Source organism: Rhea americana, unplaced genomic scaffold, assembly GCF_003343005.1.
Source record: "Rhea americana isolate MKP2758 unplaced genomic scaffold, rheAme1 scaffold_122, whole genome shotgun sequence".
In the NCBI taxonomy this organism is placed as follows: Eukaryota; Metazoa; Chordata; class Aves; order Rheiformes; family Rheidae; genus Rhea; species Rhea americana.
The window spans coordinates 632090-651818 of NW_028185284.1; the positions used below are offsets into that span (position 1 = coordinate 632090).

Consider the following 19729-nt stretch of genomic DNA (forward strand, 5'->3'; position numbering starts at 1 on the left):
AAACACACATAGCTCTTAAGTAAATGAATTTAAATTGTATTACTGCTAAGTCTTCTCACTTACTGAATGGGTTCTAAGGACTGCAATGATCTTTGAAAGGGCCATGTTCCACAGTTCATCAGTATATGTTCTGGTTACCAGTCCTTGGGTTACATGTAAGATGTGGTCTTCTACTACAAAGAAACTAYGACAAAAATAATATTTAAGTTAAAAAGATATTTCCAAACATTATAACAAATTTTGCTCTTTCACACAAAAGTATAAATCAAACCCTGCTCAYGTGAGAAGAGAGACTGGCACTCTGCTTTGCCCACCATAAAGTCATAACATTAAAAGCTTGCTTTATGCCAGTGTGGCAACAAACTTGTAGCATAYGGGAACTTCTCACTGCCCAGGTCCACCACCCACATGATTTGCACAGAAACTGAATCTTGCAGAAGAAAGTTCTGGGAAGATGGCTGAACAGAGGGCGGTTAAAAATCAGTATAGTAAAACTGGAATAAATCTTCATTTAGAAAACTTACCCTACAATTTGGCTGAAGTATCTTCTATAGCCTTCTACTGTTTCATGCTTTCAGTGAAAAAGAAAACAAGTTTAGGAATAAAAATAGCACTAAATACTAGGTACAACCCAAGTCAATGCAAAAACAAAAGTGGTGGTTACCATGCTTGATTGCGGCTGCAGRACTAATCTTGCTTGTTTCCTTCTTTGCTTTCTGTAGTAATTTTCAAATATTTCTCCATCACCCTAAATCAAGACAAAAATAGTTAAAACAAGAACATTATCTCAGTTTGAAAAAGCACTTCTGAAGTTAAGGGTAGAATTCTCTGTTTCAATCTACAACCACATACTTTGCATTTGTTCCACACACAGACATCCAGTTGAGATCAACGAAATTTTGCATGCATGAAATATGTAGGTTTTTTTTTTTTTTTTTTTTTTTTTTTTGAGAAAAAGCAGCCTACAGAATGTACGGAAAAGAACTTTACTCACGTGTCTACGCTTTGACAAACAATAGTTGTGTGTCTTAAACACATTAAATGTGTGAACACACATATGTATATTCTAAAACTATGRTCTTTATACTGTAGTAATTTTTATAGGTGAGGCATATTAATTACTGTTCTATAGCAGAAACTCACTGTTTCTTTAGGTTATTCAAGAAGCTGAATGCATCCTAAGTTAGCTATAATGTTTCTGTGATTATATTATACATCTCAATACTAAATGCATTTGCTTTGCTTAAGCACACATACAAGTTATACTCAGYATTTGCTTATTCCCTTCAGAATTGGTAAATACAATGACTACAGATTTGGATTTTTTCTCCTATCAGTCCTCAAAATACAATACCCTCTGTACATAACGATTATATTGTGGGGAATTCAAGTAACATCCTAGCCATCTCACAAAGGTGACCATTCAGTGGAAACCATCTGTCTCATTTGAAATCAGTGCTACATTGACTCATCTACCTACTGAATGCAATGTAATTTGTATGCAAGCAGAATAAAGCAGCTTAGCATTTTTAAAGTTTGTTTTTACYTCATGAGCATATTATTAGATCAGTCTACTTAGAATTCCATTACTTAGGCTTCCAAAAATCTTCAAATAAAAATATTACAGAGACTGCATGTTCCTAAGCACTACTTATTTAACTCCTTCATAAAATATAACAGAGAAAGTTTTAAATTAGTATTTTAAGTTCATACTGAATATTTCAYCATATTTAAAAACACTGCTAATCAAAACAAAAAAAGCCCCAAATGCTTGAAACTCAGAGATGCACATTTACCAGAACAGTTTATTGCAGCAGAACTTTACACAATGTATTATTATTCATACTAACATATATCTGAGATATACAAACCAGTCACCTCCAGCCCAAACATTCAGTGGAGTCTTCAGACAYAAAAACATTATTTATTCTGCTTCCCACACCACATCTCTACTTTGACCCAATAGAAGTGTCTCAAGTCTCAAATAGCTATTCTTCTCAAAAGAACACACCAAAACCTGAGATTTAAWATACCTCCTGGCTATTTATACACCATGTTATCCTATGCAGTCAAAATCAGCAATTCAGGCATAACCACCTTTTTAAACAGAAGTTCTAAAGCAATCAGCAGAATAAAGCAACAATCCTAGTGCTTAATTTCCAAAATAACAGAAAACAAGATAGAATATAAGTATCTCACATAATACAGGAGGCACTGTATCTCTGTGTATAGGCTAGTCTATTAGAAAGATAAACRAAAATAAGTAGTAATAAAGAGACCAAGTTTTTCTAATACACACTAATGAGAGTGACAAGTATAAAACTGCGAAGTTATACTGGGGTTTAATACTGGGGTCTCGCATTTAAAATGTGGAAACATACACACTCCATCAGGCCAGATGCGTGTTATGCTGCCTCAAACACGTCACAGGAATTTACAAGAAATTCCTAARATGACCAAGTGCAACATAAGCTGCTCCAGAAACACTGAACTGAACAGACAACAAGCACACACCACAAGCTGGAAGAATTTAATGGCTGTCAAATATTTTAGACAGTCTAATATAACTACAGATGTTATTTTCTATATGATTCATGATTTTAAGAAAATCTTTTTCAAAAAGCCCTTCATTTCTAGTGGTGAGAAGTTTCATAGCCTAAAGAAAGGGCTTTGTCCATAACTACAGCCTGTTTGGTGTGCAGCTACCTTGTAATCACAAGGCTGTAATCACAGATTTCCTTCATAGCAACTGAAGTTATGGAGTGCTCTGAGGTCTGCAAAAGCTTGCTTTCTTCTGCAATATGAAGCAGCAGAATAGAAAACTTGTGTGTTACAAGGTTTTTTTTTTGTTTGTTTTTTACAGTTTTGTAGGAGAGAGAATTCACCTAGATAATTCATTTGCTTGTGAGATAGTCTTGAAACAAAAAATGTAATGAATAACACCTTTTATAACCTCCCCACCTTTGCTGTCATCATAAAATTCTGTWAACTCCAAAACACGAAGAGATGGTTTACCAAGGAAAGTAAAGGAGAAGGACTCCAAGAAGTGGTTAACACATAGCTCTCAAAAATCCTATCATGGGTTATTAATCAGATGAGGTTGACAAGAAAGACAGAAGTCGTTTTCCGAAGGTAACACTCTAGGGCACCAAGCAACTCTGATAGCAGAGATCATTCCACATTGTCTTCTGTCCCCATTAAATTTGGAATCTGGCAAACTTTCTTTCTGTGTAAACTCATATAAGCCACATACCATCAGGATTCCTGACAAAGTAAAGGATACAATCGTGTAATTTTTAAATTTTTCATCTATCAATTCTACTAGCTGTTCTTTCATTATACCAAATGAAGAATAAGCAGAAGTTGTCAACTGGTCTATTTTCCATTACACATCCTTTCTTGTATCACTTGTGTTATTTCATACTTGTTTCCTCTGTCAAACACATGGTCCACTCTTTGATAATAGTTCTGGCATCCTATCTTTGTCTCTCCTGCCTTTTCACTGAGATGAATAATTACTGATGTAATTAAACCTGATAATAGTTCTGCCACTAAAATACTTAGGCACATCTATATTTTTAGCTGCTTTTATTTCTACTCCTTCCTTTTAAAAAGTGACAGTGAAATAATACTTCAAACGTTATTTCAAGATATAAACCTTCATGTTACACAGCTGCAAATATTCCATAAAAAATAATCTAGYCTGAATGCTAGAAGCTAAATCCAGCTGACTTTGCAGGATTAGCAATTCTCCTATTTCATCTATACATTTGTACTACTTATTCTAAATGTAACCTGACTTCAGCAGTTACTGAGACATAGGAAATGTGAGAAAATAAATCATTTGATTTCGTACTGAGTTACTTYCAAAAAGTTTTAGTTCTTGTTAGCATGTGCGTTGCCCTTCTGCAGCAACTAATATGGACTCTTGTTTTGCTGCTAGTCTGTTAAAATCTTCAGCTTTTGCTTGCTATTTTGCTCTATTTTTGTGATGTCCACAAGATTCATACTGAACCTACATACCTATGTTCTGTAATGCTGACTGTCTTCCCCCAAACATTTGGATAACATGAAACAGTTGGGAGAACTGCAAAAACAGTGTTACCATTATTGAGGCAGACATGCATTTATTACATATATTCCTAAAACCACTATGTAATTAAGTCTTGTTGTGCACTCCTTTATTATGCACATAAAAGAAAACATGCAGTAATATCCCGAGCATCTACGCTACATCCATTTCAGCCAGTTTATCCAGGGCTACAGAAGAAATATACTTGCTTGCGAACTGTYAGAGCATGAAAGCTAGGAAAATGAACATTCAGCTTCAAAAAATAAACGATCTTTTAAAGTCAACTTAATACATACCAAAACTGAGTAGATGTGCAAACACCTATAGACTGGAGAAAAGTCTACAAGATCTTGAGCAGTTAAAACCTGAAAGAGGAAAAAAAAAAAAAAAAAAGCAGCATATAAAGCATTATAATCTGCAAAATGTGATGTATTAACAACAGAACTTCTCCATTCCATAAATACTTCGTAAGGCATCTTACTGGTAAGGATTTGTCATTTCCTTTCAAATTCAGTTTCAGTGCCCTTAACTTTTAAAGCAATTTTAAACTCCTTTAAACAACTTAGCTTCTTAGAATTTAGAAATTTAGTGAGGCATTAGTAGTTTAGTGTAGTGTGATGTCAGTAGATTGATACATCTAAAATTCAGATAAAAACGGAAATTCTTCAGGGCTGAATACAAAAGCATAATCAAATTGAGCCAGCAAAAGTCAACTCTGCTGACAGATTTTGTGGTCACTAAAACCACTATTTTGATAGAAAGTGTTATAGAGAATATGCTTTAAAGAAAGACTCTAGTATTTTTTTTTCAGAAATTTCACTCACTCTGTCATAGAAGAGTAAATGAAAAGCTTGTCTCCTCCCTCACTTTTTACTATGGTTTGAGATATTCCTTGTGTTACAAAACAAGACTGTTTTCAGAGTGTTTTCAGAGCTTCAGATTTAAGGGTCTAAATACTTGATCCTTTATTCAGGAAAATTTATGAATAAAGAACATTTGATAACTGAAAGAGTTCTAACACAAACTAAAGTCCTCAACAAAGTAATGATGCCACACCAGTAACAGAATATTCCCGTGGGCCACATACCACCTGGCAGTGGGCAGATTCACACAATATAAAACTTTCAGTGGAATTCCTGCATAATTATAAGTTCTATTCAATTGAATGCCTCCAAACACGATACTGAAGCTAGCATTAATATAACATTGTGGCATGTCCATAGACAGTACCTAGAAGTTTTATTCAATAAACCTACAAAATCCACCTTAAGCAAGCTGCATGGATTAGGTATAAAGTTACCTCTTCTTCATGTTCATCTTCTTCCTCAAATGTTCTCTTCAGAGTAATTTCATTCTTGGATTCCCAAATTCTGCTTTTAGGTAAACGCATATTCCGACCATAGTTTACATTATTCTGTTTCTGAAAAGCGGTGCTAAAGGTTTTCTGCTGCTGTGCCTGTTTCAAAAGTAGCACCAATAAGGAGCGATGTAATGCAAATTTYGTCACTGATGATATGCGCTATGACACGAAAAGCAGGTGGCAATATTGTACACAACCAGAACACTATTATCTGCTGAACACACATCACTGCAATTGCAAGACGCACACTTGCTACAAACACTGATTTTGTTCGTAAYCAATTTGGGATGACAAACTGGTTCAACACCATCCTTCGTAATTTCTCCCTAATTCTCAGAACATAATTTTAAATGCAGAAATAATTAAAAAGTAATCTCTAATTTACCTGATYATATACTCAAATACAGAATAAATATTTAAATTAAGTACAATTATCAGTTTCCAGCTGTTTATCTTCAGCAAAWCTTCCGTGAGCAGTCAGCTGCAGAAATTAAATGTACTATATTGTTTTTATCATTGAAAGAAAAGCCAAAAAGTTGCACAGAATAATTTTGTGATTAGATTTCACTTACACTTATCACTGAACTGCATGTTCATAATGATCTTGTTTTTGAAAGACAAAACAGAGTTCTCAAAACCTTAGATTACAGAATGGTAAACCAGTCTGAACTCTACCCAACAAGAAGGCAAATCCATACTTACTCTCCAAACAAGCTTTAAAAAAGCTGGTTGTATGTTTAAAAGCTTGCCCAGGACCAGTGCTTGTTGAAGTGGCAGACTATTTTGTGATGAAATAGGCAGCAGTTTCACCTCTGTCCCAATCTCATCCTGGCTCTCACTTCACTCCTCTCCCCTTTGCCCTCTTCAGACAGTAATATACCAGTAATATGCCTTGTACTACCAGAATTAGGAGTACTTGAGAAAGAACTAGGCAATTATCTCAACACTTTTTAGTCTYGTTCAACCTTGCAGGCTGGCCATCTCCAATTTGGTAAATCCTTACTTTCCATCCTGCAGTTGAGTTAGTGTGTCTAGGGGTTAACAATACAAAGTATTTCATAATGTGTTTTTTATTTGTTTGGGATTTTTTTTTTTTTTTTTTTTTTTTTTTTTTTTTGGAAAATGCAGATACACAGCATTTCTTGCTCCATTCTCAGGAAGAAAATTGCTTCTGGCTTAAAACAAAAACAAACTCAGAAGGAAAGTCTGACTGCTACTGAGAAGTCACCCTGCTGCTTCCTCTATTAGCCAGAGACAGCTAGAATTAACAACTGCTTGCCAAGCAAGAAGAAATTACTCAAGACGTTAGCAAGCACTTCACAGCTCTCYAGCTCTACTCAAAGGTCTAGGTGATGACTACAATCCCTAGACAAATCTTTTGGGCTAACCTGAGGCTAGCAATGACACACTGATGATTGGATTGTATGCTTGTATGGCTACCCTAAGTAAATTCACTGTCCAAATGGGTTTTACAGCCTACAATGACCTCCACACTACCATAGCTACACCATTAGCAGTACTCAAATTAGTAACRTAAACATACCCTAAATTATGTTAACCACATTTTAGGAAGCATCTATTTTTCCGGCTTGAGGCCAATTTTCAATATATAATAGGACAAAAGTCATACCGTTAGGTAGGCTTACCTGCTTCATYGCAGTTTCACCAATTTTGTCAGAATGTTTTCGAATGCTTTCTAAGAAATCCTTGAGATCTGACATGGAAATTTCTTTTATTTCTTCACGTAGTTTTGGAAGATTTTCTATCATTATCTGGCAAAACCGGTACTGGCTAACTCTAGGAAGATACAGATTTTCTAGCTGTTCCATTGTTTTTAAAGCAGAATAATATCTGCAAAGAAACAAAAATCAAATTATGTAGCTATTTTATCAAGTATTGATAAAAACATTTTATTAATTATGTCAATTTCATACCTGCAGTCAAAATACATGTAATTAAATCAATTCACTCTTGTAACAAAGTCACGTTAAAAAAAAAAAAAAGTCACCCATACAGTGTTTAGGAGCACTGAAGTCCTAACAATTATTTCCTCTCTTAGTTTAAGTTACTGTACTGGCAAGACTGAGTCTCATATTCCTAAAAACACAGGTTGCACATCACCCAGCTTTGCAGCACCTGCACCAGACACTGAAAAAAATCTTGGAAAAGTGTACCCGCATACACAGGTCCTCTTTAGGTATATGTTAACATATGCACACACTCAGACACCCTCTTTTTCCCATCCCTCACTGGAAGAGACATGTACAAACTCATCTCAAGCAGTACTTTTTTTCCAGAAGTATAACACATTTTGCTGTAAGCCACTAATCTATTGTTCTGAAAAGGATGGGACATCCCATCAAAAACATTAAAGAAAGTTTTAAGGTCAAAGGCCATGTTTGTTTTAAAGTCTAAGATTCTGTAATTTTCACTGCTTTTCAGTGTTCTGTTAGGCCTATAGATTATTTGAAGCAGAAATAGGGAAAATATGGTCTGAAAGTGAAAAAAGAAAAGAAAGACCAAGAGATCTCTCCTCATGTCTATGAACTGATTTATAGACATATACTGTATAATACATTGTAGTGTATATACACTGAATATGTATGTTGTACAATACATTAACAGCTAAGTATGTTGCAAGATTTACATAATGGACAACGAATCTAAAGGCACACTCAAGTTAATTTTAAGTGTAAAATCTGATTTAATTCTAATTTCAGTTAACTCTGAGTGTTTAGATAATCAGAAGGAAAAATACTGCCTTTAGGGGACAGAGCATACTAAAAGTGGTAGATGATCTCCAGAGGTCCCTTCCAACCTTACCAATTCTGTGATTCTGTAATATTACTTCAAAGGATTTTTGGGTCTTATGATAACTAGGGAGTCACAAGCTCAAAATAAGAGGAAGAAAAATCTAATAAATTATCAGAATCTCCTGCTCTGAATTCTAAATCTTTAAGTTGTAGAGATTTCACGGAGATGGAAGATAAGAGTACCAAGTAATACAAAATAAACTCCCTACAAACAATAATGTTAGACCGTGCCTTTAGTTTAGTTGTGGCAACAAGACCACAATTTTCCAAAGCAGGTTCTACAGCACTCTGAATACGTTAACTTCTAATTATTATAAGCTCTCAAATGAAAAATCCCTCTAAGTTAATGCTAACTTTTTGGATAGCTCCTTTGCTTTTCTGTCCACAATTGTTTTGCAGTCTATTAGCTCTGCACCTAACTCAGGACCAAAAAGATACTTTGTAAAACTTACCAACAAACATTTTCCAGCCTCCCTAGAACAAGCATGCTGCCCAAATCCATTTCATTCCAGGAAATATAACTTAAAGAACTGAATCTGCTACACAACATGGACATTATTCACATTTTAAGCAGTCTTTTTAATAACCTTTTACTCCTCTGACAAAAAAAAAAAAAAAGTTGCCAAACATTTGCAATCCCCATAGGAGACTACAAAATAATATAAAAATTAAAGAAAACAAAATTGATATCAGAGACTACCAAATTTGAGATATCAGCTCTATCTATTACTGCTTTTCATAAATATCTATCCATCTCCTCTCAGTACTCCTCTCATTCTCATCTCATAGATGAGAAGGGTTTCAGGGCCAAACTCTTACTTACTAAAATCATTCATCAGTTATAAACCTGTACCACAAYAATAAAATTTTGATGTTTCCAACAAACTAGGGAAAAAGAAATTCACATTTAAATTACATTTACAAAAGGAAATTTTAATAAAGGGAAATTAGTTTTCCCAGGCTTCCTCCTATAATCGGTGGAGAGACGAGGACCACCAGGAGGTGACTTAGAGCACAAAGTTGGGCTCCTACATGCCTATTCCTGAAGTCAATTCATTTTCAAACATGACTCAGGCTCCTAAATTCTGGATACAGCCAGAATGCTTCTGAAAATTTTTACTTTTTTTTATTGAAAAAAATGAAACAAAATAAAACTGAGGCAATTCTGCTATAGACAGCAAAACTACAAAGGTAATAAAGAGAAAAACCGTGATTGCTAGAACTGCGATGCTAACAATATTTTAGAGAGAGGTGTACAGAACAGATTAAACATGCAAAGGACAAAATTATTTGTAGATGTGACAATATTTCTCCTTTAAGCAGTATTCTTACCAGTTATTCAGTCCAGGAGGAAGCTTTAAAAATGTATTTGTTTTGGCCTGCTATCGTATAAGGTGAACTGAGGCCTTCTAGGTTGGTCTTGAATGAGAAAAGCAGAAAGGCTGAGATCTGACTGAATTAACTTATTATTTAATTCCAACTCTTTCTTTGCACAAATGCAGAGTAATATACTTAGCCTATTTTTAATTCTCTGCATTGTAACTTTAGCTTCTTTTTCTTTCTGGAAGTCCTATGCTATCAAAAAAGTGAAACATTTGAATCACTGTGAAAGGAGAAAGCTGAATACATAAAAAGTCCCTTCAAAATGCTAAAGAAACCTGGAAAATTGTCCTTTTCAGTTATAGTGCTTCTGAACATTACTTTGTAGACACAGCAAGTAAAGGTTCCCAAAAGAAATACATTTCAGGTGGATGGTTGCTCTTCTGTACATAGAAAAGCAATAGTAAGTTAAACTTCATTTGTAACTTCTCCTTTCATTCCAAAATAAATACATTTTTTGAATTTTCTCAATCAAAGCATTTCTAAGCTAACAATTCCACATAGTCAGAGGATGGGAAAAATCTTCTCTTTTCTTCCAAAAACACAACTCCTTTCAGTACACTGCAAATAAGAGGTTTCAAGTGTAAATTAGGATCTTTCGTTTATTATATACTTGGTTTATGTAAAATATACATAAGGCAATGGGAATGTTCCAGATAAGAAGCGTTTACCAGTGGGTTTTATGTGTGGGGTTCTTACTTTTTTTTAAAAAAAAAAAAAAAAAAAAAAAAAAAAAAAAAAAAACAGATGACCAAGAGTGCCACATGGTGAGACTTCTGCGGAATAAAACCATAATAGTGTCAAAATCATATAAAAGGTTTTTATTTAAGTTATACACATCAGCTTATCAGAGCACTGTTAGCTCATCTGGAAGGTTTTTGACTGTTGTCTCTAAGATCTGAATTAACATAATCCATTTTAAAACCATTCTAGAGTCCCTTAATTATTTTATTTTTATATATATATAAAATAATTAGTGAGCTCAATCTTGCCCTTTTAACATGTGTTCTGATAAAGCATTGAAGTCATGTTAATCTGGAGGTCACTTGCAGGCCAGGATTAAACTAAAGTTTTGCATATCGCTTCATAGCATGATGTATTCGTATTTTTTGCTTAAAAAGCATTACATAGATTTCATTTGATGTTTAAAATCTTATCTGACAACAATATTATTAGCTGTCTCTATATATGACCAATCATGTGAGCCAAGAGGTTGCCCATAACTCATAAATGAATTAAAGAAGCATCTTCAATGCTACTTTTGTCATATAAGTATAGCAGTTTATTCTTCTGAGCTAATTTTGTAAGAATAGGTTTACCAACACAAATTTTATCATTCAAACTTTGAAACTGAAGATGCAGATTTGAAACCTTAATGCAGGGCCATAAGACAAGGTTGTACAGAACTGAATCACCTTGCCTTCAGGATCAGAAAACTATAAGCTGGATTGACCTACTATAAGATGGATTGACCTAACTCTTACTAATTTCTTCAAACTGTAGGAAAGAAAACTTCTTAAAAAAATGCAAAAAGCAGAACTGAAATAAAAATAGAAATTCACACTACTGTTTTGCATTATCTTACTTTAAAATTGTCCAAGCCCCAGGCATTAAACAGCCAGGTCTGTATTAGAACTTAAAATTTTAGGACAGTAATCATTAGTTTGAATTTTTGACAGTGTGCATAAAGCAATAATTTATGCTTTACATGACAGAGAGGTGTTTTAAGTTTTTGTTTTGCTTTTTTAATTAATGGCATGTCATTTGGAGACCTAAGAGAAATACTGCAACTTACTAGGAAAAAAACTTCATCAAGTTAAAATAACCAAAAGAGCTAAAACAGTCAAGCAGCTACATAGGATAGAAACAACAGACTCAAAGGCTGGGAGTTTTACTAAAGTCTAAGTGCTGGTATGCAAGCGTTTTGAAGTAGACAAGCATAGTCATGTCCCAAAATTTCCTGCTTAAAAAAGAAAAAAAAAAAAAAGGAGAGAATCTTAATCTAATTTCAATTTAATTAAGGAAACAATAATTTACAAATAAAGAAAAGTTCTTCTGACTTTTGTGCTTCCTTCAGAGACAAATGCTATACATTCCTGTTTATTGTATTTCCTATATTTCCTCAAAGCATTTTTGTACTCTGCCAAACAAGAAAAACTCAAAGGAGCCCACCGGAATTTTTCAATGATACAGAGGAGCGACTCTTCATCTCTTGAAAATGACGCACTGAAATTGCAATTTGAAATATGTTACCCTTCACAGGAATAATCTAATCCTCTGCGCAAGCTAGTAACCTAAACTACTAATCAACGGGGTCTTTCCCACAGTTCTGAAGAAAGTTTATAGCATGGTTGGGAAAAGAACCCAAGTCTTCCAGAGGCAAAACGTTCAGTCTGCAAGACCATACCTTTTTTTAAGTCCTCCTCACAGATTCAAGAAGATTCAGCAACAGCCTTAGTCAAGTTATTTAATGGTATTTTCACTGCAGGTTGGGGGTTTGGACAATATCTTTTGTGGATTAACAGTTGCAGATACACTAGTTCTAACAATTCCTAGTGAGAGTGTATACCCACCGCCTTCCAAAGTGGCCACAAAGTTTCTCTAGAGATGCATATCAATACCCATACGCACAAGGCAAGGCAACAGGTCTGTACAAAGTATGTGATGACCTTATCTCTGACTTACAGCTAAAGACCAGGGAAGTTCAGGCTAAGTTTATAACCCTCCTCTAGGCCTTTTAGAGGGAAGCAGAGAAACCACACCCTTTCCCTTGCGCTTCCTCCATTAAGACTTAAAACCTTCCGTAACACTTTCCAGCCAACTGTGTCCGTTTAGAGCAGATTCCTCAATTATTTCTCCTCACCRCTACAGTTCTTGTCAACTTGTGTTATACATGGCTCAGAAGATAGATAAATAGGATGCAGAGTCTTTCACCTCTAGGTCAGCAGTTCAAATATAGCCCATGTTGCTAGTGTCCAAAGCTGCTATCAACAGATGGCTTTTTGGACTCCTCAGCAAACCTTCATTYTGTCTGTATAAAAAGTATGTACCCCAGACTTGAAACTTTGTATTATCTTAAAAGGTGACTCCCATGGAGAAAAGGAAATAGAATTCCAGTATTTGTCCTAAAACTACTGTTCCAAAAAGCGCTAAACATCCACACTTTTCTTCTCCTCTTTCTTTAAACATTAGAAATTCTAGTTTTATTCATTCTGCAAAATTCTGACAAATTGAGCMGTAATGAAATGATGTTAAAAAAGGCTGAAAATAGACACTCAAGAGATATCTTTCTTAAGACCAATGCAAGTTTTGCTGAATTAACAGTGTTCAGCAAAGATTTATGAGAAAAGTTATCTTGGCTAAAAATAAACATACCTCATCATTTTGTTAATATAGATATTGTGAATGCTCCTATCTCTGACCCTTCCAAGACTCACAGCAAAATTGTGAAGGTCAGTTTTGAAATGTCTTATCTGTACAGATCAGCTACCAGGTCTTCTTAGCACTGATGCTCTGTAAGTCCTTGCCACTTCTGAAATACTTAGTGATAAAGGCCAGGATACAGTCACTCTTTGGATTTGTTGCCTGTTAAGCCCCAAGGAAATTACCATTTGAATTAATTGCAAGTTCCACAGGATATCCACCTCTAGGCTCTAATAAAGGGAATTGTAAGTCATAGGCAAAGTAGGAAAAAAACATAGCATAGTTAATGAAAGAGATATTTGAGCTGCAGCAGTAGCCTGGAGCAGAGTCTGAACACTGTGCTCCATGTGCTCTCAAAGTATGGTACATCAAAGCTATGGCCGTTCCCCTCTCCCTTAGATCTTGCTGTGGGATGACAATGACGTGTCCAAACCCCTCAATTCAGTATTTCTCCATTTGACTTACAACATTTAACATTTCCTGTCTGGGGACTCCTTCCACAAGCAAATTATCAGATCTGAAACTCTTAAATAATTGAAATTGAGTTTTAGATTTKAAGAGCACTGATGACTTCTCGAAGCCCATGAGCAATCGGTGGACTTGAATTMCAGAACTCTTAGTGAATGTGGAGTCAAAAATGCTTAAAACTATCTGCCACAACATGCTGCCAACTACTTCAAGTGGATATCAAATGAGTGTCCAGTTCATGGGAAAGAGTGTACACTAGWCAAGCTGATGAGATCTACAGCACCGGTTCCCATCTAGCAGATTCTGCTTGTAGTAAGAGACTGCACAATGCCATACCTACTACATATTTTCTAAAGCTGTATTGCTGCAGAAGGCTTCCCAGAAAGCATTATGTGCACAGGCACCATGACAGACTTGCTAGCGTGGCTGCCAGCAGCTGTGCCAAGTGCACAGAGGTAATGACARGGATCCAGCAGGGGAAGAGACAGAGCAATCCACAGGACCGAGGCAGCAGTAAGAACAGCCAGGGATGAAGGTAGCAATGATCCTGTAGAAAGCAGGAAGAAGAAAACAGCAGCAGCAGTATTCCTGGGATGGGAGTGCCTGAGGTACAAGACAGCAGGGTCAGCAGGAATGGGATGGGGTGGTAGTTATGGGGGGGACACGCAGCCCAGCCACTGTGGAGAGAAACTGGTGATACTGCAGCGAAGAGTGGATCTCTCAGGTGATGGAAAGCAAAAAGGCAACAGGAGGGAGCAGGTGGTCAGGTACCAGTTAGAAACTTGTATTATAGAGGTTTATTTTTAGTTATTATCATTTTTTTTACAGCTCAATTTGTCAAACAGGAGAAAAAATAAATTTTTTTTTTTGCTTTTCAGACTCTCAGCCCCATGTACATAAGAGATTAGCATAGAAATAGCAGATAAATCTTTAAGGATACACAGAGAAAAAGGTCCTTTTTCACTGGATTATAAACGTGGTTTAAATATATTATGATAGATTAAGAGGTATTAATAACTTATGCAAAGATCATCACGTTCTATTTCAGTTGTACTCCTTAAAAAACTTTTAATATTCTTGCTTCTTAAACTGTTTTAAGTATTAAAAATAACATATTACACTTTACACTTTATAATTATACTTTCATTGCTTATTTAAGTAAAAATTATTTTTCATGGCATCCATTAGGCTCCTAAAATTAGTTTTATTTAATACAACATTTATTCATTTGCCTTTGTTTCAAGACTATCATTACAAAGAACTATTAAAAAAAGGCTGTAAGTACTGAACTACAGGACTCAATATTTACTTGTCTACATTAATGCTTACTATTCTATCAGTAATTATAAAATATGACTGCATTCATTTATTTACAAAAGTTCTGTTTTCTTGTAGATCTAAATTCACTCACCTTTTTACATTCATCTGTTCTTTTAGTTTGCTGTACATTTCCAGCACTGCATAAAAACAAAGATTAACTCATGGATCTTATTGTGGCTTTTATTAATAAAAGAGAAAAAATATACACTGTAAAGCACAAAATAGAACACAAAAAGATACGATAAATTTGTTACTCAATTCATACTGTAACATAAAAACAATAAAAATAGCAAAAAAAAGATTCTAGAACACATTCAAGGCAAAAAAACGAACTCTTAACAGCATTTAAATAAAAAAGTAAGATTAAGCACAACAGACACAGTATAAGATACAATGTATCTTAAGTATATTCATTCACTTACTACATACCGTAACTTCATAGATATTATCTGTCTCCATTAAAAGGCAACAGTACCATCTACTGTAACCACAACAGGTCAACACAAGACTCTTACAAAGAAAAAGTCTCAAACCCATTTTATGCTAATACCACAAACAGGCTAWAATTCTTACAGAACTGTGTGCAATCCTAAAATATTATCAGAATTATCTTTCTGAAACATCATTTAGAACTCAGTATTTTATGAAAGTATTATTGCAATGCAACAGAGCTAAGAGACAATAAAATGTTGTAGTATTAGTATTTTCCTTAGAATTCAAACAATAAAAAATAATTCTTAAATAACGATTTTGTGATCTATCGTATTAAAAGTAAGACTACATTTAAAGGTGTCTGCAGCTACATTTTCTTCATCATTTAGATCCGTCTCATTGTTTTCTTAAAGTAGCATAATTACTCTATTTCAAATGCTATAAGGTCATGGAACCTATATGCGGACATCTTCTTAACACTCAGTAATTCCTTTGCTAAACTGGATGTTACAGGACCTTAACTTAAAAAATAAAATTCCTTTGCGTTTTGACTATCGTGGGTTTTTTTTTGTTTTGTTTTTAAAAACTTGCCATTATATTTAGCTCTATGTCACTTACCTGGAAGACACAACTGTAGTTTTTCCACAACTGTTGTAATGTTCCGCTGCTGAATTCTACATCGGATGATCTCCTCTGTTTGGGCTATCACCTTAGAGATTTTTTTTTAATAGAAAATTACAATTAAATTATGCAAACAGATTTAATTTGCTACAAATGTTCAAAATGCCACATAGGAAGCACCATTTTCTCACCTCTTTCCCAGCATCCTGAAGCCTTCGGTTGGTATCAGTAACTTGGACCTTAAAAATAATTTCACCTTTGTTAGACAAATATGCATATATTGCCCTGATGTGACTGCTCACCCTTGTAATCAGATCATGCTTCATGARAAACTTAGAACAAAGAAATGCAAATTCAAATTAACTCTACAGCTTGAACTTGAACTTTTGATCGCAAAGGGCTTTTGTTAACTTCAATTACTTATGACAGTTCTTTCTAACAGATTCTGTGGCAAACTTCTCAAATTTACTTGGGATTTTTGAACTTTCCTTGTTTCTGTAGGTCTGTCAAACAATTCAAATCATTGACCCAATTGACCACTGGTCCCTTTTTGATAACCTCAATGAGCTCTATGGGCCATTCATTGTCTGTAAGAAATGGTGATTGCATTTTATGGTAATTAAACATTCATACTTTGCTGAATGCAAACACTGGGTGGTTGATTAACATCAAACGTGGAAATCTCCAAACCACAGCAACATTTTAATGCTGCAGGTGCAGGCGAAGCTCGACCTCAGATTTTCCCACATAGTAAGTGACTCATTAGGTCATCATAATAAGGAAGCACATTCTAGTTTATTAAAAATCTCATTAATTTCTGAACAAAGATGCTCAATGACCTCATTGACGCTGTATTTGGTCTCTTGTTATCTGAATATCCTTTATATAATGCTCTTCTAATCATAACCTCTGATGAACTATGCTCATTCTGTCTGGTGCACATATTTTGCTCTCAAAAGTGTAAAGAGAGCTAAAAGGGACAGATCTCATAATTCACTATTCTGTATTCTGATTTGTGAGTAAATCTTAGTTCTCATTTCTAAAGAAAACTACKAACTCCACCTACTCTCCTACTCACAGCAAAATTTAAACTGTAATCTTTCATGCAAAAAATGCAAAATTTATTTTTTTTTAATTAAGACTTGAATTTTTCTAAGGTCTGTTTTATACATTTATATAGATGTATGGCTTAGGGGAAAAAAAAAACCTAATGTAAGAAATACTGGATTCGCCAATGCCTTTCCTTTTGTTATTCATTACCTTCTGAGAAAGGCTTCAAAACAGGCAAAATAATTTTGGTAACATTTTCTGAAAACAGACATGAAAACAATCAGAATTAGACCTAATAAATACTCAATTTTGCAAATGTACTACTGAATCAGACAACACAATCCTAATAATAAATCCTAAATAACCTGCTTCCAAAATTTGTTGCAAACACCAGAGTGTATATGATAATTGCAAAAATCTTATTTTTTTGTTAGAAAAAGCAAATCACTTTTCTGAATTCAAAGACAATGATATATGAAACTCTGAAAAACTACTTCCTTACCTTTAGTTTTTCCGCATCAGCCCTAACTTTAAGAAGTTCTGTAATAGCATCCACAAAGCCCTGATGGTGAAAATTGCACATCTTTTCTATCTCCCTGTCATGGTTACGTATGCAGGCATCTAGTTTTTCCATAAACCTCTGGTGTGCATTTGGTTGGTCATCGTATACAGACCTGTTAAATACAAGTAAGAACACCAAAGTTGACTTTTTTCCCCCAATTAAATACAGTATGCAAGAATCTTTATTGAAGTCTCCCTTAAGGGGGGAGGGGGGCAGGGGAACACGCAAACTTGATATAGTGGCTCATCTGCGATCTTCTCCTCTAAAAACAGTATTAGAAGAGATAGTCCAAAACTGAGGACTGAACCCAGCCCTTATGGCATTAATCCAGGTGCTTAACCAGTTACATCATGGTTGACCTGAGCCTCACTGGTCCGTTCTTTACGCGCTAATGCTCAAACACGGGCACAGAAGAATCAGTTTCTCCAGCCACCTTAAACAGCATGGATCCCTTTTCCACCAAATTCCACTGTTTGTTAAATACGAAGTGCAAACATACAAATTTGYTTCTCCAGTATTCCTAACATCAGAGTTATTCAGTTCAATCCGTGTTGGATACTCCCAGCCAAACCCACCTGAGCAATGCGTGGCGGCAGCCGGACCCCTAGCGGAGCGCATCCCACACTGCCCGCCAGACAGCCCCGCTCCTCTCCCCTCCTCCAGCACACAGAACATGAGTCCCAGGGCAAAACCGTAAGATGCACATGCCTAAAGCTGCCACCTAAATGTGGTTTAACTTCCAGGAATGGCTAGAAATCTGTTGTTTTTCTATTAACATTATCTGGAGAGGGGGGAAAAAGTTTCTTAAAAAAAAAAAAAATCAGGTCATCTTTGAAACATAGGAATCAAAATACAGCTTGAGGTGCTTAATTTATTTAATATGCAAACTTTGGTCTGCATCTTTACAAGATGAATGGATTGTGCTAGTTTCAAACTTTGAACAGCTTATTACACAACCGCTGTCACACAAACAGAAAGGAAAAAAAAAGCACATTCGTTAAGTGTTGTTAGGTCTTTTTTGTTTTAATTAGAAATGCAGAAGACTTTTTTCCAGACAGCATAGTTTATTRGTTTATTTTACTAATTGTTTGAATACTGCATTTATAAACATCAAGTAGGAAACAACTCCAGGAGAAATTAAGAGTGTAGCTTGTTGAGCTGTGTCCAAAATAGAAGCTGCATGGAAAAAGGCTCAGGCGTGAGAATGAGCAAAGGAGACAATGGGCAATTTAAAGCTTTAGATATTAGCAGAGGAAGCAAGAAAAAAAGTTATTACTGAGAACTGGACTGGGAATCAAAGGTGGGAGGTCTCCTAAGAAAGGTAAGGAAAAGGCAGTCCAAAAATGCAACTAACTTGACATAGCAACCACAGCAGAAAAAAAAATCATTTCTGAAGCAACTTTACAATAGAAATAAAGAAGTAATAAGAGAGTGAAAGAGGTCAGAGGAAACACATTAGCACTGCTAAATACAGACATTCAAAAAGACCAGGAGATTGAAAAATCTTGAAAATGCTTTAAAAAAAAAGATTACAAATACTAAAGCAAAAAAGTATTAACCCTTTTTCTCCCAAGCCACTGATTTCCCTTCATAATAGTAAATTTTTCTTCATAATCTGTAAGATTTTGATGCTTTTTAAATAAAAACAAGTCTCTTGAAGTCCAGAAAAGGCAATTACTGGGGAACCTTTCTTTTCCTTAAGGGAAAATAGCAAATGACTGAAAGTTTAACTAAGATGTTGGCAATGGATGGAACCAAGTCTCAAACTGGGTTTTGAAAGGGTTTATTCACAAAAATCAAGGAAAACTTCACCTTCTGATACCTCCAGGGGGRAAATGCAGTAGAAAGGAGAAACATGTTGGCTGCTTCATTTTCCCTGGAATCCTCAATTTTCATTTACTCATAAAATTACTTTTTCTCTAATGTAATTAATGGAAAAAAAAAGCAAAACTGAGCTAGTAGAAAACTTCTAAAACTAGTAATGCTACAGTGCTTGATAGCACAAAACATTCTTTATGTTCATTTTTCAGATTATGCTTTCTTCAGTCACTTTTTCTGTTTTATTACAAGACACTTCAGGACAGACAATCCCTTAGAACAGCTTCCTCTTGGTATCATACCTTTTTGTTCTATAAGATATTTCAGTATGGCCTTTAATAAAAAAGCTCTGTATGGAACGAATGCAATTTTGAACAAACATGATTGTGGACAACCAGGAAACATTAAAT

General features: G+C 35.0%; 1 protein-coding gene across 3 annotated transcripts in view; it reads right to left on the reverse strand.

Moving 5' to 3' along the window:
* The window catches only part of EXOC6 (exocyst complex component 6), a 103455-nt gene that overhangs the window by 66069 nt on the left and 17657 nt on the right, over positions 1–19729 (reverse strand). For 2 of the 3 annotated variants that reach the window (XM_085325716.1, XM_085325715.1), the window contains exons 2-11: positions 17442–17613; positions 16081–16128; positions 15887–15977; positions 14928–14973; positions 7079–7283; positions 5373–5528; positions 4369–4437; positions 665–748; positions 525–571; positions 64–184 (exon numbers count right to left, since the gene is read on the reverse strand). In XM_085325716.1, the coding sequence (XP_085181842.1) occupies positions 64–184; positions 525–571; positions 665–748; positions 4369–4437; positions 5373–5528; positions 7079–7283; positions 14928–14973; positions 15887–15977; positions 16081–16128; positions 17442–17573 (999 nt within the window). In that variant the 5' untranslated portion in view covers positions 17574–17613. Of the gene's footprint in view, positions 1–63; positions 185–524; positions 572–664; positions 749–4368; positions 4438–5372; positions 5529–7078; positions 7284–14927; positions 14974–15886; positions 15978–16080; positions 16129–17441; positions 17617–19729 lie in introns of all 3 variants that reach the window. The other variant, XM_085325717.1, reaches the window with a different exon arrangement.